Below are 21,970 nucleotides of genomic sequence, written 5' to 3'. Positions count from 1 at the left end.
TCTCATTTCTTCAGGGCAGGGATGCGTGCCATTTGCTGCTGGTAAGCCATGCTGAGTCTTTATCAAGGCCAGTGTCACAGTTGCATAAGGTTCTAGCTACGTGAACAGACAGTACTGAAGTAATATTACTCGATCTTTTCTGTTCATTCATCTCATTAGGGCCAAGTACTGACCTGCATGTCAATCTACGTTCTATTAGCTTGGTTATGCTGGTGTAACTGCTTAAATGGGTGGCACCTGGATATATATCAGCTTGTGCTATACACTACCAAGAGTTGCATATCTGGATCCCGATTCTCCAAAGCCTTTAACGTGTTTACTAATTAACAGGTTTTGTATAAATGTACTGAGATGTAGTAATTATGCAATTGCAATTGTTTTAATAATACTTAGAGTGTATATGTTTCTTGCTAAAAGTCTAGCAAGATGTCCTCAAACAGTTATTGCTAAATATCTTTATGCTTGAACTATATAGTTGTTAATAACATGGTAGCAAAGACGTCAGCAGAACCACACTGGATGATCACTGTGGAAACTTGATTCAGTAAAATAAGGTCATACAATCACATTGTGGCTAGCAGAACTGTTCTGTATTATTTCTGGAGGCAGAGACGGTGTGCGTTTACTGCAGTCTCGTTCGCTTATGCCCCGAGGTGAGCAGGGTTGGGTTTTATAGCCTTACCAGCTGGATTAGCCTTGTTTTAGTGGCAGATTAAAAGCCTGACCCTGAATTGAATAAGTGCTGTATAGTTGCTTCATCAAGCAGAATAATGTAACTTGATTAGTAAGAAATTCGGCACCGTTTTGGCATGACTCAGAAGTGACTTCCTAGCCTGTTAACCTCGTCCATCACCACCTCTGCCAACGTGAACTTTGTGCCACTCATTAGTCCACCAATACAACTTACAACCTCATGTTTTTTCTTTCTTAGAGGTCTGCCATCCTTGTACTGATCAGGTCCAGCCTTGCATCCTTCTAAGGAAATCTGGAAACTAGGTGGTTATGTCTCCAATTGCCAGTGACTCATGGTACTCAGCTCAGGCAAAGAGTGAGCACTTGCTGTTGCAGACTTCTATTTCCACATACAGCACCTCCACTACCCCCCTGGAGAGAGTTCAGTGCGAAACTCACATGACTTTTCTGCATACTATAGTTTTAAGAATCGGACTATTTTTAAACAGGTATCCTTAGTAATGCATAAATAAGAGGAAGAAATAGTGAAAGTAAATCACTGCAGTTTTGAAAATGTATGACAAAGCAGAGTGACTGTAATGAGCTTTAATTTTTAGCTTCCCTAAACTGACCGAATCAGAGTGCAGGACTGTTGTGCCAGACTCACAATAGTTAACTTGATTAACTCACAATAGCTTCCTGTTAACTTGCCGTCTCTTTTTGGTTTTCCATCTCCCCACCCCCAGTCTAATATGTGTAATTGCTGCAAAGTGCTAAGAGCCTCTCTGAGTATTTTTCAACATGCCGTCAGCACAGGGATGCCTTTCATCTTCCTGAGCTAGCGACCACACCCTTTCACTGTCAGCCCGGGGCCTGGCTCCTTCCCTTCACAGCGGTGATTCTCTGAAAGACGAGTGCAGGGTGTGAGAATGGCTGAGGCTCTGAGCTAAGCTGGGCCTGTTGAAGGAATGCAGTGTTCTTTGTAGATTTAAATTAATAATAAAAACATATTAAAGGTAAGTATACTGGAGCTTTCGTGGAAAATATCATTACAACAACCGCGGTTTTTAAAACCGCGTTTGAGCAAACCGATAGTGCGTGTTTCTGATCAACTCTTGTGAAGAATTTGTGAAGTTTTGGAAGTAATAGTTGGAAAAGCGGTGCTTTCTCTGAATATTTGTGAAGAATGACTAAGGCTTGCTCGCAGTCGAAGCAGCTGTGCCTGTGATGTCACCACCTTGGCGTGTCCTTCAGGCCCTGTGCAGAGCAGTGCTGTGCTTGGGGACTGGCAGGACTGAGGAGAGCTGCTTGCAGCTGGCCTGCTGTCTGCTCTGGGTGGCGACCACAGAAGCCTCCTGAGCCTTTCAAACACACAACTTACTCCCTGCACACGGAAAAATCTCAATGCTAGTGAAAAAATGTCCACACTTTTTATTTTTTACAGTATCACTTTTTTTTGTATTGCGTTCTCTCTGTGCTTCAAATTTGTGGTGTGTTACTGAGAGTTGCGTACAGCCATTCTCTTGTGCCAGATACTGTGCTTCAGCTACACTACACATTATATTGGTTCTTTCTGCCCGATGAGCTTCCATTTTTGGCTTTTGAAAACTTGAGTGTTTTCATTTCAGCACTGAAGAAATATTTTTCATAATGCTACTTGTTCTGATTTTGGTTCAGTGATGAAGCTAGTTTGAGAACAGTGACATGATTCAATGACATGACTGTATCAGAAAATACAATTATCTCTGTTAATAGCAAGCGCTACTTAAAACATCCCAATACCTCTGTAGGGCTCTCCAAAATAGTTAGGTTTAAAAGTTGGTTGTTCAAAGCTTTGTTTTTTGTAGTGCCATCATTGCTTTTCAGTTGCTGGATAATCTGTCTCCCACAGGATATGATGTGAAATAGGTCTTTAAGCATTATTTTTTTCAGGGTACTTTTTCCCATGTGTCTGGTGTTGGTTTTCACCAGGAATTAGGGGTCAGTCTCTGACGTGAGATTGTCGGCTGTGAACAGATCTGAAGGTTTTAGGGTCAATGTGGAGTAGCACATATATCAAGCCTGTGAGAAAAGATGCCATCTTTCACCAGCTAATTCTGCTTTGCATCTAGTCAGTCTCATGATTTATGTTTTCTTTTTCTTTTCAGGAATGAAATTGCTTTTTATTAAAAAAGCACAGAGAGAAATTCAGGGTTAACAGAAATTATGCAAAGGCAGAGTACAGAATTATGTTGAGAGTCGGCATAAATGGGCAGTGATGAGACCAGGACGTCAAATACACTTTGTTCAGGAATAGATGTATTGAAATTTGGTCCCTGCTGGATTTTGGCTGAGGCTCCTGTGTATAATGAGGTGGCCTCTGTGAAACTGATAGATTTTGCCTTCCATGCAGGGAGAGTGAAAATGTGAAGCCCTTGCAGAGCAGAGCTGTCCCATGGTGCCGATGGTAATGAAGTTAATTATTATCAGTGGGGAGAGGCTGTTATGTAACAGGGAGGTTGCTATGCCAACCGTAGCTCAGGGACCTGGCCCAGCATCCCAGAGATGGGATTCAGCAGCAGCTCCCAAGAATCATGAGAATGCACACAGCCAGGGCTCAGCTGGATGGAGCTGTGGAGGCTGCGAGTTCTTGTCGGCAGCCCCAGCACCGGTCTTTCTCATGAAGTTTTGAGCTTTACAGTGTGTCAGCTGTCTTCACCCCGTTACAAGAAGAGGAAAAACTATAAACCTATAAAACTGTATTATTACACTGAGGCCATATAGAGCAGCTTGCAAATTGCAAATGTTATTTACATGTAATATCCTATTGTGCTTTTTGCTAAGTTTGCATGCCCGTTTATTTGCAAAGTTTGGTTTACAACCTTGTGCGCGTAGGCAAATGACATGAATGAACAAAGCTGGTTTTTAAAAGAGCACAGGGGCATGTTAGTCATGAGCAACAGTGAAGTATGCTTAGCGCCATCTGTGGGAAAACACCTCACTGTGGGCTCAGTTTGCCAAGGAAGAAACAGAAGACGTAGACTGAACTCCCCCAGCCTGGTTTTCGAAACTACACTGCCAACTCCCTCAAGGTAGTATTTCCTGCGCAGGACTCAGTACTCAGGAATTTGTCAGAGCAGCTTCAATTGTGTTTACAGTCTCAGAGTCTCAACCCTGCAAGTCATTAGAAACAAACCATTGTGTGAGCTTGGCAGTAAGATGCAGCCAAATGTTAGTAAGAGTTGGCTAACAGATGTGGATTTGCATTGGCATGTTTTGTGCATGGAAAAGGGGTCTTTAAAACAAAAGTTTCTTTTTTGACAACTGGCGTGTAACTGCAGTTGCCCTCTGCATTAATTTTAAGGATGAAACAGTTGCATTTTATTCTGTAATTGATTTGCATTTATGCGATGGAGAAGGGCCACTTGCTTTCATGAAGTTTTAGGGGCCAGAATCTCCTGAATGAATTGGAGCCGTCCAGTGATTCTCCTCAGCAGTTGTGACGAGACTTCTGTGCTTGTCTGGGAGCGGTGTATAAACAAGAGGCAGAGTGGAATGTGCAAAGCTATTTTCCCTTTTATTCCATATTATAATGTTCCCTAAATATAAAGTGTTTTATTCTGTCTCGTGCTTTATCAGTATTCATTATAAAAACATTTAGGGGAGAAATATATTGTTTTAAAATATGTAGTTCAAATTATTTTCAGTGCATATCTGTGTTTGAAGGATGGTTTTAACACTCTTTATGCTCAGAGAATGTTATCGTGGAGCTGGCCCTGTCTGCGCGAGACTGGAGATAACAAGCATGAGAAACCTTTCGATCTGATTGACAGCAGCACCTTTCATGTGGAAAATTTACTGTAGATGCCTTCCTGAAATGGGTAATATAGTACAGCCTCTTTTATGTCGCCTTACTTAGTCTTTTAGGTCATCTGTTTTAAAATCACTGATGCCCTGGCTCCATTAAGAGATTAAGATTTCACTTGGCAAAGTGTTAAAATGCAAAATTGATAATTATGCTATGAACAAAACCAGATGTTGAACTTTGTTGTATAAACGTAAACTTTTAGTTCTCTATATAGTCAAAGTGTTTCAGTTCTGTTTTTTTCATTGAGCACAGGTTTTGTTGAGGGTTATTTTTGAATTTCTGCTGGAAGGGGTAAACCTCTTTAAAACTGTACCATAGAGGATAAATTTGGTTCTCATAGTTTGCATAAATATCTGCAGCAGACTGCAATTAAAAGCTTCCTGTTTTATCACAGGATGCAGTAGTCAGTTTCCAAAAACCGCGTCCTGTAGAGAACACTTATAGTATTTAAGCTCTTTACACTTGTAAAACCCCGACACAGGTAAATCAATAATCTTATGTTGTACAGCTCCTTATTTGTGAAGGTTGGGTTTTGTCATTCACCAAAATAATTCTGACAAATTGCTGTGAACTGAATGGCCTGTGTACATGGCTGTACATAACTTCACACGGAAGTCTTGCTAATATGTCTTTCTGCATTCATATTCTGCAGTACTGACCACGAGCCATCCGATTCCAACTGCACACTCAAGCTTCTTTGTTGTAGGACCTTATTTGTGAATCTTTTTAAAATACTTCAGCTGAAAATAACTAAAACAAAGCTTAACAATTTTTCTGATAGCTTATCTTCCTTCAGATTGGTGCTTTTGTCCCTGGAGAATTTATGAACACGGGTTGGTTTGACTCATTTTGCTTGTTTTGGTTCTATGCTAGACTTGTACCCATTCAGCAACAGCCAGGCACAGCTCTCAGTGTAAAGTAGTGTCCCCTGTTGTCTTATGAACTAAATTGCTTGTTTCATTGTGGTTAAACTATGAGGTGACCTGATGAGGTTGAAATTTGTCGTATGTATAAATAGTTACGTTAACCTATTGATGTGGCATTTTATTGATACCAAGGTTTATTCTAATCACTCTCCTCCCAACACTGATTGGTGTCTTGTGCGGACTGTGAAGACAGGGGCCTAACCTAGGGGCTAGGCTGGGATTAACACGGTCTGTTTGAATTGAGTGCCTGCTCTCTGGGCGGTGTCTGCTGGAAGGTGTGCTCGTTGGGCTGAATGCTCTCCTCTTGTAGAAACCATTCATATGACTTCATCCACCTGCCAAAACTGAAAACACCCCCCTGCCCCTCTCTGACTGAGGCATCGGAAAATCTGCATCAGTCTCTTCCCTTTTTTGGAGGTTTTTGCAGCTTCCTGTGTGAATGTGCGTGCATCAGTTTTTAGTTTTCTCAACAAAGTTAGAGACAGAAGTGGTTGCTTCCAGGGTGCTTTGAGTATAATTTCTTTGCAGTCTGTGGGCTAGAATTCAATGTACTATTAATTTTGCTTTCAGGATCGTTACTACATGTTTTTAGCAGCACCTGAGAATACACGGCCTGATTTTTATGTTTCCAATGAGGTTACAACTTCACTTATTTTCTTACAGTTACTGAGCATGCAATTCAAGCAAAAGGTGTATAGCCACCCTTTCAGAGGACAATTGAATTTGTTTTTGTGAAGGTAAGGTGCAGAAGTGGAATGTAAGAATAAGTAGACAATTGTGTTTGATAAGGAAGTCTTTACCTGTTGCAGGTTTTTTGTCCTGGAGAGGCAGCTGATCTGTGTTCAGACAGATGAGTCCTCCATGAGCAGAAGACACAACACTGTACATTTCGAATTTCAATTTCAAATCACCATTAATGCTTTTAGAAGTCACCCAGGCTCTGCCATCACATGCCAGCTGAAGTACTGTTCCTCCAGCATGCCTGACTCTGCATAACTCGCACTGTCCACAGGATATCACTTTCCTCTTTTTGTCCATTAGAACAACCTGTTTATCCCGTGAGTACAGACGCAAAAGTGAAAGGCAACATTTATATAACTGGATTGGACAGTTAGCTGAACATGATGAGGGGCAGCCACCGTAGTGTACAACGCTGACAGACAGCATTTGTTTCTTGTAATTTTGAAGAAAGCCACATCAGTCTTTATAGATGGAAACATAGTCCCCATGTTTGATTTGGATATTTAACAAAACACCCATGTAGCAACCACAAGAGAGGTATGTAGCAAGCTCCTGGTTCCCGAAGGCTTGAAAGCTAAATGTCTAGGGAGAGGCGAGCTCCTAATGTGATGGACTAGCTGTTTCAGAGTTTGCAACGTGAGGAGGTGGTGAGGGTAAGGACTGCTGGGCCCCTCCGTTCTCCACAGGGCACGAGCTGGGAAGCCGGGCAGCGGGCAGTGCTTTCTGAGCAAAGCCCCTTTCCACCACCACTCCCTCTGCACCTCGCTGGACTGCGCTACTCAGTTTTGTTGCGAAATCAGCCCAGGTCTTGTCTGCAGCTGAAACAGTGTGTGACATGGTCGGGGGAGACCTGACATGCCTCTTGCTTGTACACATTTCCAGAGACTCTTCTTCTGGGAAGAAGTGGGGCTTTCTTAGTTCTGCTTGTGCAGCAGCAGACTGCAGGTCCAGAGGACTTTTTGTATCTTAAAATGTCATTACCACTTTTTTAAAATAAGTGTTTTGTTGCATTTTGAAAAATAATTTAAACCTTTGTAAAAAAAATTCACTAACTTGTGTTTGCAGGAAATCTATGATTTTATTTTAAAGTAGCTCAAAACAAGTTATACCATAACTATAAATGATGAGCTCTGGTCTGCATGCAACAATTTTTCTTTTCTTTCTATAGTGCTGTATTTGTACGATACATTCATGTACTCATTTTCTTTTAATCATAAAGCACTTTGAGGAGAAGTGTCATGAATGGCAAAAAAAGCTGATTGTTACAATACCTGAATTACAAATAGTTTTCCACTGTATCCACAAAATAACTGCCCTGGGAGAGATTTCTCAAAGTTGAAAAGGGAATCAGGAGGAAATCTATTTCTTTCTATTCCAAAGGGAGAATGTGACAGTGCACAGCAGTCAAGATCAATCATGAGAAATAATAGTAAATGCTCTTCATTTATATGCTCTCCAAGCGTCTTGAGCTTACAGTCCTGGTTTTCTGTCCTTTGGAGCTTTAGAATCCTGTTCTGTTGGGGCTCCTTGTCAAGGCACTGGAGTTGGAGTTTGTAAAGTTTGGTAATGATCTGTATCTTTTAATGGAAATGGGAATGCTGTGTATTTTTCTTCTAAGAAAGTTAAAGAAAACTAAAAACCATAGGGGAACTGTCTTGTATTACAGTGCATTTTGTATTTTGTTTGTTATTTCATAACGAGCTACCGGGTGGAAATGTTTAATTTATTGGGCTGTTGAATAATTATATAATAGTTTAATGAGAGTCAGTTGAGAAAATATTCTTAGTTACAGTCTGACCACCTTTCTGTTGTTGTGTGGCTGGATGATAGGAGTGAAAGTAGGCAGATAGCATTTCATAATTTTATTTATCTTCCAAATCCTTTACACATATTTCATTTTAATGATACAATATTAAACATAGAAGCAACTTCAAATTTCAAAAAGATGAACTGAGAAACTTTGAGCTTAATCACTTCATTTCCAGATAGCCTGAAGTGGGATTTTCAGCTCTGGTTTGCAGGCTCCAGGAACAGGAATTTGTTTGCATTTCATGTTAAACTGAAGGTTGTTCACCCTTCATCCGCAGCAGTCAGACCCCGAGCTGTATGGGAACTGACTGCACTGTGGCTGCTGACTGCTGCTGTTCGGCCACAGTACACCCGACTGGTCCCGTGAAAATGGTGTATCAGAAGTGGAGCCAGTGTCCCAGCTTCATGGGAGACACCACTTGTACATCTCAGAGCTGATGTGACAGAGGCACTCAGTACAAGGACAGGTCCGCTCTTAGAAATGTGATATTTAGCTCAAGTTCATGCTGTCTTAGGTGCCTATTAGATCACTATGTCATGAAGACAGAGATAAAATAATACTATCTGACCGGGAGCAATCAGAGACTTCCTTCTACTGTTAACTTACTGTAAAGTCAGTTGCGGTTGAATTGCCCCAGAACAGTTAGGGTGCCTTAGTGTTGCTCTGTGAGCTCAGACCTGCTACTTTGTTCCCACAGTCTTAAAGCGCCTTTGCAAGGGAATGCACGCAAAGTGGATACTGGTTTCTTTAAAGGAGCAGATAATATTTCGTGACGCGTTCTGGCAATTAGTAATTCTCACTCACCCTGTCCGTTCTCCTGTCTCTGCTTACTTTTGAAAAGACCCCTTTAAGTTGATTCTAGCAAGACATACCAAATTGGTAGAAATGCTTCCTGGTCATTGTCTCTCTCTTGAAAGACTTTGTTTGCTGGATTAGCTGGTTCACATGGTTGCCAAGGAGGAAGGCAGGCTTGAAAAGTATTCTAACGATGGACATGTGCATCTACATCTTCGCCTTGCTCCAGTTTAGGTCTCTGCTATGAGATCACTTTATTGGCCATATACAATTTCTTGTATTCAGAATTTGTCTTTTTGCATACCCCAACTTGCTCTCCATGAGACTCACAGACAGGGAGAGAAGCTCTGTGCCCCTGGAGCAGCTGGGGTTAAGAGCCTTGCTCAGGAGCCCAACGGAGTAGGATTCCTCTGCCGGCCACGAGATACGAACCGGCAACCTTCAAGCCCCACCACTCTGCCTAATGGTCTAAAACAATGTCCTAGAACTTTGTTATTGATATTATAAACGCTTCTAAAACATTACTACACACCCCACACCTTAGTTTTAAGGTTAGGTTTATGGTTCAGGTGGTAATCAAATTTAGGTTTTTCAACAGATATCCAGTTAATGTTTAGTACAGGGTATACGGTGCAGATAGGTTATCATCACCATTTAAATCACTGTTGATACTTCAGTTATATATTTAATTTCTAAACCCCTTCTAAATGCCATTTGCAAACCTACTTTTGTACCCATTTTTCTTTTTCATCTTTGTGAGATATCAGCTTCACATCTCATCAGTCAATGTGCGTCATTTCCTGTTTCTGTTGACTGGGCTCTTTCTATATGAGAGGTGCACAGGGTAACCACATCAGCATCTCTTCTGTAGTGCAGTGTGCATCTTTTGTGTCTTGGTTTAGGGAAAGCTTGTTTACCCTTCTTAAGGGTAACTCCAAGTCCAGCTTGGAGTGGTAATCCTGTTCAAGAAGTAGTAGTAGGAGATAATCGAAACAATGATCACAGTGTAATACACAAGTTAAAGAACAGCATTAAAAATGACCAATCACATAACAGGGCAAGTTGCAGAAACGGCAGCCAGCAGTGGGCGTCACGTTCTCACCTGAGGCTGCAGTGAGATGTGGGGAAGAGGATGGAGAGCACTGCTGCTCCCCTGACTACTGAATCACAGTCACAGCCCTGCCAGCTTGTTTCAGCGCTAAGCCAGGCTCATGCAAACTAACCTGTCAGATTCGGAACCACACTGTGGTTAATATGACTTTTATCGAACTGTTCAAACTGCTGTCTGCTCAGTGTTCAGCTTGTTTTTATTCTAATCCTGAGTGTGATTACCGTTGTCCGTCTTGTGCTGTTATCTGAAGCTCTGTACTAAAACTACACGATGAAATGTATTTTTACTGTTACACATACGTTTATTGTTTTTCATGTAGTTGAATTATGATTTATAACAGAATTCAGGTAGAAGAGTCACAATCATCACATTTGTTACAAAACCCATATGCATGGGGGAAAAATGGCTCTATTGCTAAAGTGTATTAAACGGATCCTTCCCAGTAAGGTCTTTATATCTCCTGAGAACTTCCTCAGTCGCGTCCTCCAGCTCTGTGTTAAGTGATGCGGTCTCAGTATTTCACTGGCCTTATAGCTCTTTGTGTTTGTGCCCACAGCTCTCATGGTACCAGGTGACCTGTGACTGGAGTGAGGAGGACATCAGCAGCCCATTCGAATCACCATGTCTGGGATCCAGGTAGAGAGGCTACTGTACTGCTTCATCCTCATTATGCTGGAGGACCTGAGGGCAGTTTTGTGCTGCTCTGGGAATCCCCAGTTCTTCAGAGATCATCTCATTGCCTTTCAGCTTTTTCCAATCTGTTGGGCATTATCAGTCAGTTAAGAAAAACACTAGTGATTTCATGAATCATTTTTATTCTTCTGCTGTACTAAGGGTGAAACCCTGTATAGTACTTGAAATATGCAGTGCAATGCAAATGTGTTATGGGGTGTATGCAACATTGAGGCAAATTCCTGTTGCACTCCATCGACAAATAAAATGTCTATGTCTGTATTGTACAGAAAGTCTTTGGAGGATAACGAGTAACCTAAAAACGTGTTCAAAGTCTTCAGAGTGATGAAGCTGAATGAGAGTTTAATTCTATCTCCCTTGAGTGCAGCCAACTCATTGCCTCATTTTACCTGAGCAGAGTTTGGGAGAGCCTGTGGCTGACAGTCTCCGTGGTGATTTTGCTCCACTGTTGCTCGACTTTTCTGCTGTGACCCAACACTCTGACTGGAGCTACTGTCAGTCACCCATGAATACTACATGAAATGTGACGCCCGCACCTTGTGTGCACAGTGACCGAAATGAGGGCAGCCTGCATCTTCATTGACTTCATTGACTCCAACATCTGGTCTTCCAAGTAATGCAGGAAGGCTTTTCAGCCCATCCACCTCATTTAGTTTTTAGGAAAAGAAAGCATAGCTGTTTTCTTGAAAGAAGAGAGGGTATCACCTACAGCAGCATGGCAGACTTTCACAGCTCTTTGTGTAAAGGTATGGCTTTCTGTGAAGATGAATGGGTGACCAATACAATTCGAAGAAACATCAATTATATATAAGTGCCATTTAATAATTAATATGTATGAAACTTAACAAATCCAAGTGGACATATTGCCACATCTCTTGTTTAGACCATCCCTTGGCAAGATTTGCCTAGAGCCTGCCCAACCTAGTACTGTTATGTGTGTGTTGTGAGAAGATGCTAATTATCTGGGCTTCTTGGATGTGTTGAAAATCTGAAGAAGAATTTGAGATGGGCGGTTTGTTAATGGCCAGGCCTTGTCCGGTCACATGGAGAAACTCCTGCAGCCCCTGAACCAAGCCCAGGGGGCAGAGCGTCAGCACCATGGACAGAGGCTGCTGGAGCCACTGTGAGCCGCAGGCCCTTGGACATTGTTAACCTGCCTTAAACGTTGTGTGGTTATGAAATATTAAGTTGATGCAAAGTCGAATAAATCTGATTGTCCTTTTTGGTTTTCCTACTACCTCTTTTTGTACTTATCGAGGGTTCTGTAAGTAGGTTGATGAAGGACAAACCAAGAAGCGGCACCAATGCACGTTAGTGGTTCCTTTGGTTTTCTGCTGGGAAACGGTGTAGCTGAGGATGACTCCTTGGATCTGCACTCAGAAAGGGGTAGTGGGCTGCGTGGCAAAAGCTGGAGGGACTTCCTGAGAGAATGACTTGGCATCTGTCAGGAACAGGACTCGCTGTCTCTGTATCCATTGGCTACCACATGAGTTAGAGAGGCTGAACTGACTGTTCACTCATTCATCATAATCAGCCACACAACTACTCTTTGCTCTGTATATCTCGGTGTTTGGAGTCCATTCCTGATAAATCCCTTCTGCACCTGTCTGACCTCATGGCTCAGAAGTACAGCAGTAATAGATTTGCTTCATTGTACTTAACATCTGCCTCATGTGAACCACTTTCCCCAGCCAGCTATACATAGAGTAAATTGTTGTCCTCAACAATTTGAAGGAATTGTGTCAGTTCGACTAAGACTGGAAATGCACCCCAGATTTTTGTGAGCATTGACAGTCTCTCTGTGTGGCCAACTACCTTTTGGAAAGAACATGCCTGCAGTCTTGCTGTGTGATTTAGTCTCATTTTCTCCCACAAAGACAAGCAAAATAGGAGACTCATTCCTTCTGTAGACTGGTGCTGTAGTTACTGAACCGCTGGAGTTTAGTCAGTCTGAAAGTGTGGAAGAATCCAGACAGCAGCACACAGCTGTGAGTGACTCCTTTTATCAGGGATCAGGGCTGCTGGAGTGTCTGACAGACCATCAATACAGCACTTGTTCTGTTCTCTCCTTGAAGCTGGCCTGGGTGACTGGCCTTAGTCCTTTAGCTGTAGCCAGTCCTGCCTCCATTGAGTTGGTGTACAGGGCCTCTTTGTGCTCCGCTATGCATTAAGTCTGGGGCTGCCTGGGGAATTAATACAGCCAGTGGAAAACCGGAGGTTCGAGTACGACTGGTCCTTTTCATAAAGAATGACACTTTCTTTCTCGCTCTGGGAAGACCAGAAGGGCCAACTGTATAAAACAGAAAGCGGGTCTCTTTCACCGTGGTAATGTCAGTGGCAGGAGTTTCAACAGTTAACCAACATTTTATCAAATTTGAAATCTGAAATGAGCAATTGATGTCCTTTGTTTTACAAAGGGTGTGTGGAGTATCATTTCAGGAAACAGAGACCCTCACAGCAGGCGAGGAGTTACTCTTTCAGTTTGTAGCACTGTCAGGTTAATCTGAAAGCTGAAGTTGATCGTTGAACAACCCAAAGTTGAATCAATATTAAGCAATTATTGCATTTGTTCAACTGCCATCCCCGTAATCTACAATAAAACATCTGCTTTAAGCACTTATATTATGTCTGAAGTTATAAAAAATAATTTTGCTGCAGAATGTGTGGAAGAATATGAATGTAAAAAGAGGGAAATAACCAACAAGAGCATTTACTGGAGCAGTTAAATATTTAAATTCTAGAAATGTCAAAATTCTCATTTTCAGTTGCAATGTGGTGGAAAGAGTGATCTGTTAACTTCTTCATGATGATTCCCTGGGCTGATTAGATTTTAGGTTTATTATTCATGATAGATCATTCTGCTTAGTTGCCCTGTGTACTACAGTCACGTGCTGTCCACTGAGGATAACTGTCATCTCACATATGGTGCAGAATTTCACTTACTATCATAGCTATGTAAATGCATTCAACCACCCTATAAGACACAAGTTTATTTTAAGCACTGCCAGGTGGAAGTGAAACAGAGAGACAATAGCATATAGACCAGTATCGCTGTTCTTGTTTCTCCCTTTCTCGCTACACGTACATATAGCTTGTCTGAAGTGTTCTTTTCTATGTATATTTATAAATGACACAGTTGTCATCATTAGCCTTTCCCAAACTGTATTTGTCATCATGCATTAGTATTGATTTTGTAGTGGAATAGGCTCACAGTGATCTTCATCTAAATTAATGACCATGGCAATGCGGTATAATAATTGCAGTTCCACTGCATGACTTCACTGTTAGCAGATTTCCTTACTGACATTCTCAGGGACACACAGGTAAGGAACTGGCACGAGATGTCTTAGATCTGCCCTGAGTGGACTCTTCTGTGCAGACAGGTTGTCACATGCAACAGATTATCAGTTTGATCTTGAGGCTGTTCCCACCCCAGCACACACCTAGAAAAGCTTATTTATGAGAAATGTTTTGCAGCCCTTTCAACCACTTGTCATTAGAATATAAGAAATGTTTTTGCTCAGAGCAGTTCACTCAGCTGCTCAAGTGAGACCATTTGTGTGTAGAGTGCAATTCTGTCACACCATCAACCTTTGAACCCACTGTGTTAGCTTCCTCAGTATGCTGGAGTAATTTGCTCATGCGGTAGTAATTCTTTGCATGAAAACGTTCTACTACTGGTACAAAATTAGCCCTTTGCAGACCTCTGTTTCTGTTCTCTTAATCTGCTCTCTGAAGTTCCTCAATTTGTTGTGTGATTGAAATTCAACTGTACTCCCGGGCTGAACTTCTTTAGACATTAATGAGTTTATCAGGGTGTTCGTTTGACGTGAGTGAGAGTTGGATCAGTGTGTGACTGAGTAGCCACTCCTGCCAACACATCCCTTTTTATTGGTGACCACAGTGAGCCAACCTGCCTACCTGTCCAGGCTCAGCTGCTCCATGCATGCAGGCTGTGTCTCGAGTCCTGTGGTCCTGTTCTTCTGTAGCCCCTGTGAACCTCAGCCTAAGGTTTTTTTTTCTTCATGCAGTTAGACCAGGCTGTATTAAATTGAAAGCTCCTAAAATTAAACATTAAACATGGGAAAAAAATGGAAAACACTGTTCTTTACTTGTGTACCATTTGCACTGTGCCTGAGTGATTGCCTGCAACACTTTGTTCTTTGTTCCCTTGCATTTTCAGACAGTATGGCCGTCTGGCACAGAGTGCATAGCCAAGTACAACTTCCAGGGGACAACAGAGCAGGACCTGCCCTTCAGCAAAGGAGATGTCTTAACCATCATTGGAGTAACCAAGGTAACCTTGAGCCGTGTCACTGTATGTACTGCTAAACTGTGACCTTCTTTGCCAACGCCTGCTTGAAGCGCACAACAATGTATCCTTTCATTAAAAAAAATATAGAAATACAGCTCAACACATATTTGTAACACTGAAAACACTTGTTTTTTAATAGCGCTCATGCTGTATATCCATGGTATGTATAATATAAACATGCACTGTTTAAATTGACTGTTCTCTTCCTTTCTGAGATGCATGTGAAGAGCTGTAGTTCAGTGCATGTTTTAATGACATGATTTTTCCCCACTTTAAGAGTATGATTAAGCAATAGAAACTCGGGAAGCTGGTGTTCATGTTGTTCTGTGAGCGAGAATGGTAATTCTGGCCTGGTGGGCACTATGAATTAAACAGCCCAGTGTGGCAGGGTGACCTGAAGGAGTCTGTCACTGTCACCAGGACACTGTCACTGTCACCTGCTTCCTGTTCAAGTCTCTTCAGAGTTTGAGGTTTTTGTGAAACGCACAGTTCTCTCTGTTGGTGTTCTGAATCATTTATTGAATATTAATATTTTCAATTTTAATCACAAATATTCCCCTCTTTCCCTTACCAGATGGTAATTTGGTAAGCAAAGTGATGTCTCCTCTGGCACTAGAGATCAGGAGGTCTGTGTTGAGCTGCTGTCTCACTGTGCGTAGCGCTGAGGGAAAGTGAGGTATCCTCCACCTATAAAATGCCCTCTGTCATTGCGGTTTCTTGCAAGGTAAAGGGCAGGTGATGTGTTGAAGGGTGACCCATGTGTGAGAGTTTCTTTTCTTTGCTTTAGGGTTTATCATTCTCTGGCTCATCAGCCTCCTTGCGGTTTTCTCTTTTTGTGTGTTACATCATTATTCTCTGCTGTCTTTCAGGATCCAAACTGGTACAAAGCAAAGAACAATATGGGGAGAGAAGGTACCATCCCGGCTAACTATGTCCAAAAAAGGGAAGGAGTTAAATCAGGAGGCAAACTCAGCCTAATGCCGTGAGTACAGCTCAGTCCTGGACTCAGCCCTGAAGTCTGTGTCATGCTGTTGAGTTCTAGTGGAGCCTGTGACTTTATAATAATAATAATAATAATAATAATAATAATAATAATAATAAACTTTATTTTATAAAAATAGGTGGCTTTAAAGGTGGCTTCTCAAAGCGCTTTACAGGATGACAATAACAATAAATAAGAAGACTACAACAATAAATAAGAAGACTTCACAAAATAGGACACAATTATAATTGCAACAATACAACAATAACAATAGAGGAGACCGTGGAAGGTGGTACTAAGAAGAGCAGAGGGGTGAAGAATGGAACCAGTTAAGTTTTCTGAAGAAGAAGGTTTTGAGTCTGGATTTGAAGGAGTTTAGAGAAGGTGACTCTCGGATATCCTTGGGCGAAGAGTTCCAGAGCTTGGGGGCATAGCAGGAGAAGGCTCTGTCGCCCATACAATGTAGACGGGCTTGGGGGACAGTAAGGAGGGCAGAATTTGTAGAGCGGAGGTTGCGAGGTGGGGAGTAGGGCGATAAAAGTTCAGACAGGTATTGAGGTGCCAAGCCATGTAAAGCCTTATAGAACAATAACTTTTAAAAAGTTATTGTTCTTTGACTTGGAAATAGCATGGTTGATTGCACTGACAATAAGAGTGCAGTAACCATATATTTTATTTTCTACATAACGTTTACAGCAGAGATACTCTCTGGGGAGCTTGAGTTCTGTACATGAAACTGAAGCCTTGTGACTAATGCGAACTTATTCAAGCTTTCTGCTCTGTGTCTGACATAAAACAGACAATTTGTGAACCACAACTCAATCTGGGATAGAGTTGTACATATGAGTGTAAGACAGGTTATGAATGCAGCCCTTCTTGGTCTTTGTTTGGGGCTCTCAGCTCATCAGTTTCAGTCCTGCGTTAGGCTCATTATTGGCACAATGGTAGCTTAGTGCCCAGGCAGTGCCCCTGAAGTGTCAAGACTCTTGTCGAAAAGCATGCATTACAGTTGTGTTGGTTAGTAAATAGGTAGTAAAGGTTGGGGTAAACAGCACAGTGAACATGTGCGGATATACTCCTCTGGCTCTGGCCCAGCAAAGTCGGCTGCTGCCCCAACATCCTGTGTGTCTGAGGTGGGTATCCTTCTCTGAAGTGTTAATGAAGCTTGAAATGTGAGCAGATTGGGATGGCAGGCTCACTCAAACTGGGAGAACTATCCTTATATCTTCTGTTTTCTGTAGTTAATGTTTTTCAAGATTGTCACTTTTCCAAGGTTATTGCATCCTCCCAGTTTACTCATTCAATTATTTGAATTTAAAAGTGTTAACTGGAGCAGGTAAGTGCAGTCATGCAGAGCAGCTGTTCCTTGATGAAGGGGAGTTATTCGGACGTGGGAAGGGCACCAAGCTGTGCCTCTTCATCCTGACTTCATTGAGTTTTTTCTTTGAGTCAATATATTGTTAAGAGACTGGGAACTAGTTTCAGTATTTCCAATAGGAAAGATTCAGATGTAGTTATTGAATTAACTATAAAAACAAAAAGTGGATATTAAATGCATATTATATGAAATATTTATTTTCATGAGAATGTATCATTACTTAAAACAGTGTTACATTAAATGGCGCATGTAATATGATATATTGCATGGAACAATCAATGGCAATTTTTTAAAAGGCAGAGTCAACAGCAGTATAAAAGGGTATAACATCCACTGTGAAGTGTGGAAGTGGATCAATATAATCGCAGGTCTGCATCACAGTGAAGGGAGTCAGGGCACCGGCCATAAAACAGGGGGTATCCAGATAGCTAAGCTCGGGGATGGGTCTCTCAAGGCTGGGATCCATCCTTCAACATGGCTACGTGCAGACAAAATGTTGAGTGCTTATGCAGAATGCAATGAGGCTGATGGACTTATAAAGGTCTCTTGGCCTGTACAAAAGCCTGACAGGAACGTCAGAGGCTTTGTGCAATTTGGTTGAATAATGGAAAATGTTTCAGGGTATTTAGAACACCCTTGAGTGCTGAATAAGAACAAAAAAGCAAGATGTAACAAATACAGATTAACTGAACATTAAACACATATACAAAGACAAAAGTCCTGTAATAACTGGCTATGTATGCATTATACAGTACATTGTACATGTGTTTAATGGTATGTGCTTAACATAATTTTCCTGTACCTTTAGAAACCAGCAGAGATCAATTCTGAACTGTTACAAGTTAGGTTACTCTTTTATTCATTCATTAGCTTGGAGCATACAGTTTTAATATTCATGCCAAGTCTCCTTCCATTTCCACTAGCAGCCCTAGGCTGATGGAAGACACACAGATGCAATATGTGACAATATTAACAACAAATTGTTCCTCCAAACACAGAAAACTAATAGTGCATATAATAACAGGAAGCTAAGTGTCATGAGAAAGTGCCTCCCAGCCCTCAGGAGACAATTCATCTGATGTAGGTTGACAGCTCATTGAACTGACCATCTCAGACAGGATTTTTTTGAAGGTTTTAGACAGTCCAGCGTACATATCAAAAATCAAAATACAATTGATTAACATCTAATCAGGTGCTGCATGTTACCACACACCTGAAGCACATTACTACATTCTTACCATTGTAATTTAAATGATTTTTTCGAGTCATTAGAGAGAATTTAAAAAGCTTTACAATTTTTTGTGACTGAATTATTTCACCGTAGACCATGAACACAGGAACAGTAAAACAGAACAACAGCCCTTCCTTCTCCTGGCCTCCTTCTCCAGACCCAGCTTTTACACTTCCATACGAAAGAGCTGCGAGTCTCAAATGTGTGAGAGTGAGAGTCACAGCATCAGCATGTAGAATCTGCTGTTCCATGGGAATAGTGGTAATATCTCCTTTTTGGAGTTGTGTAAAGTGCGAATATCCGGACTTAAATGGTCTTTTTTCCACCGAGCGAGCAGGCGGCAAGCTGCTCCCCAGAGGGAGTGAAGGCCACAGCTGTCCGCAGGCCAGTGCCCTGTGCAGTGCTGCTGCAGCTTCCTCCTCACCAGCGGCTCTGTTATTTCTGACTTGGAAATAAGAAGCAAGGCCTGCGAAGGCTGACAGATGCAGAGGAACCGACAGGTTTCCAATACTATATCCTTGTTAGAACTTCCTAAAAGTGCTCTAAATAGCTCTCTCTGGAATGTGAAAAAAATACACTTCCCTTTATTAAATACAAAGGAATGCCAGAACACCACGCAGCAGTAGATAGGAAGGCAAAGAATTCAAATCTTGGTTTAAATAAAACTGTAAGTTCTCAGGTTATTCTAAGCTTTAATGAGGAAGTCCCTATGAATATGACTTTTGTGTTTGCTGCAATAAGTCCTCATCTTCGGATTTTCCGCGATATTTGAGTTTGGTTATCTGTATGGTGAGAAATGATGTGAAAGGCTAACTGAGAAATTAGGCTCTTTGAGAACAAGGAGAGTGCTAAGTGAGGGTGAAATCTGAAGAAGCCTCTATAATGTAGCTCTCTTCAGTTGTGGGAGGAGTGGGCAATATTTGGATCAAACCACTAAGGCCAGCAGTTCAAGGATAAGACAAAACAAACTGAGGAAACCTAAGGAAAGAAATAAAGTTCAGTTGGAAACGGGGCATGTTTATCACTCTGTGTCTATAGCCCCAGATCGTTATAGACCCCTTTAAAACGGTGTGTTGTAGTGCTTCAGCTACGTGCTCCCAGCACTTGTGTGGGCAGCAGAAACAAGAGCTCGTTCAGGGAAGCGGATCAGACGGAGCGCTGAGGTGCCCTGTGCTTCTGCCATGAACTGGGCCTCTTGTCCACTGAGACATGAGACAGGGCCACCTGGGTTCCTTTAAATACAAAAGAAATCCCAGGTGAGTATAGTGAACACTGCAGGAGCACTAATAAGGTTCCTGCCAATAGCTTCTGTAGTGAGCATCCTCTTTATATGTGTTGGCACGTCTGTGCAGCCACGACTCATTTGCATGGATGACGTCTTACAATGAGGTACAGCATTCGATCATAACAGCCATCTTCTTTTTTTGATTCCATGTTAAATGTCTTAGCACAAGCCAGACCATGACTGGCTGAACTTTGATCAATTTATCTGTTTTGCAGTGGAAAATCACTTTGGATCTAAATATGTTTAGTAAGCAAAAACTGTAAAAGCTCATAGTATTTACATGGTCAAACTAAGGTCCTTATAGGTCCTTATAAACACTAAGTGTATTTCTTGTGAGTTTGTATCCTCTAGTACTTCTAGATAGTGGAGTATTATAATTAAGCTTTTCTGTGCTAATTAAAGTTCCTGTATGTGCTCACAGAAATCTATCACATTGAGAAACCCTAGAATAAAAACTGTCATTTGGCATCTTTTATCAACTTCAAGTTTTACCGGTGTTGGTGACTACTGAGCGACCTTCTGTACATAACACAGGAGCATCTATATATCCATTTGGATTTAAAGCAGAGTTTGTAAATGAGTTGGGTCCTCTCGTGGACTGTTTTATTGTACAGCTTTCAGCACATCAATGCTGTATTTTACCAGCTGCCTGTCAAAGTACTAATGTCATTTGCTCAGTACAGCTCTCCTATTAAGTTGACAGCAGCATTGAAAATGTACAGGACCTGTGGTGGGCTGGTGGTGTCGGGCCGGAGCCGCTCAAGGGCTCGGCTCGGCTGGGCTGTCCTTGCAGTGCCAGACAGTGCCCTTGAGGGGCACGAATATCTGCTGAACATAACTATCTATGAAAAGGGTGGGGAACCCCCAGTCCTGAGCGCAGAAATCCGATCAGCCTGCCTCATGCTGGACGTTCTGATTTGTACACCAGTCCCACTCGCGGGCAGTGTGCAAGGGGGTTTGTCCTGAGTTTCACTGTCTGACGCCACTCGCTGGCCACCGACTGGCCTCTGCGACACCTGTGCTTCAAGCACCTATAGGTGGGATTTCTTTTGTGCATAAAGTCTGTGTTGTGCAAAACTTCTTGGTTAATAACTGTTCTGAATTTTGTGAGATTTTCTGATAAAGTGATGCAAAACATACTGGTACTATAGTAGAAAGGTATTCTGTAACGGTACTAAGTAGGGAATTGTTCAATTGTTGTATAACAGCATTTTCTGTTAATAAAAACAGTACCGGGGTCCCCATTTAATGTCCGTGGTGGAGACCGTAACATGGGAATGCTAAGCGAAATTATGTTAAGAGGTGGAAATATTTTCCATCAGAAATAATGAGCTAATGGGCACTGAGAGGATGTCAATATTCCCAGAGGATGTTAAATTCTACATATTTCTCCAAAGGAATCGATATATTTCAACAGAAAAAGGGACCAAGACATGACGACATAAGTCTGCAATAGTGTACATTCACGTTTTGTGTGTGGAAACCGAATGATTACAGTAATGACCCATTAAGTTAAGCACTTAAATGGAATTTAACCTTGTTTGAAATGTTTTAGAAACACTGTGAATTTAAAAATTAACATAGAGAGAGAGCTTGTATATGAGAGAGATTGCACGAGAGAAATAGTGATCTTGTGTGTGTGTGTGAGTGATGAACATTTTAATACATAATACACATTGTAAGATTAAATTTAAAATTGTACTTTTAAAGCATAGTGTATTGCATGATGATGAAAGCTACACTGCAGAATACTTTAAAATTAAACGTATGTACAGTATAATACTAGGGTTACATTAGTGTACATACATTTAATACTTGATAGAGTGAATGTATTATAAGTCATCTAGTGTCGTAGTCTGCCTGTGCCTCTTGACTTTTCGCTTTGCGTTTAGAGGACCTAAAGTCCTAGAAGAGGCGTAAAAATAATCAAAGATACAGCTATAAAATAACACTGTAATAATAGCTATAATGTAATCATTTGTAATAATGTAATCACTTTATTATTTGCCATTTCTTATGCTCTGGAAGGTTTTTGGGGTGGGAGTTCGTGTCTTTTAGACAGGGGAATTTTTACATCCACAGTCTCTAAAAGTCAGTGGCATAAAAGCAAAGTGACATTCAGCGGGGAATTCCTATACTAAATTAACCAAAAGTTGATATTCTACTTAAGCAACCAAGACAGTA

General features: G+C 41.5%; 1 protein-coding gene across 4 annotated transcripts in view; it reads left to right on the top strand.

Annotated features, from left to right (window-relative positions):
• csk (C-terminal Src kinase) overlaps positions 1-21,970 on the top strand; it is a 78,247-nt gene that overhangs the window by 39,599 nt on the left and 16,678 nt on the right. For all 4 annotated transcript variants that reach the window (XM_006628887.3, XM_015343729.2, XM_015343728.2 and 1 more), the window contains 3 exons: positions 10,459-10,538; positions 14,779-14,892; positions 15,780-15,892. In XM_006628887.3, coding sequence (XP_006628950.1) covers positions 10,524-10,538; positions 14,779-14,892; positions 15,780-15,892 — 242 coding nt within the window. In that variant the 5' untranslated portion in view covers positions 10,459-10,523. The remainder of the gene's footprint in view (positions 1-10,458; positions 10,539-14,778; positions 14,893-15,779; positions 15,893-21,970) is intronic.

Source organism: Lepisosteus oculatus, chromosome 5, assembly GCF_040954835.1.
Source record: "Lepisosteus oculatus isolate fLepOcu1 chromosome 5, fLepOcu1.hap2, whole genome shotgun sequence".
Lineage (NCBI taxonomy): Eukaryota > Metazoa > Chordata > Actinopteri > Semionotiformes > Lepisosteidae > Lepisosteus > Lepisosteus oculatus.
Note: the sequence above shows the minus strand (reverse complement) of the source record. Positions and strands in the feature narration are given on the sequence as shown.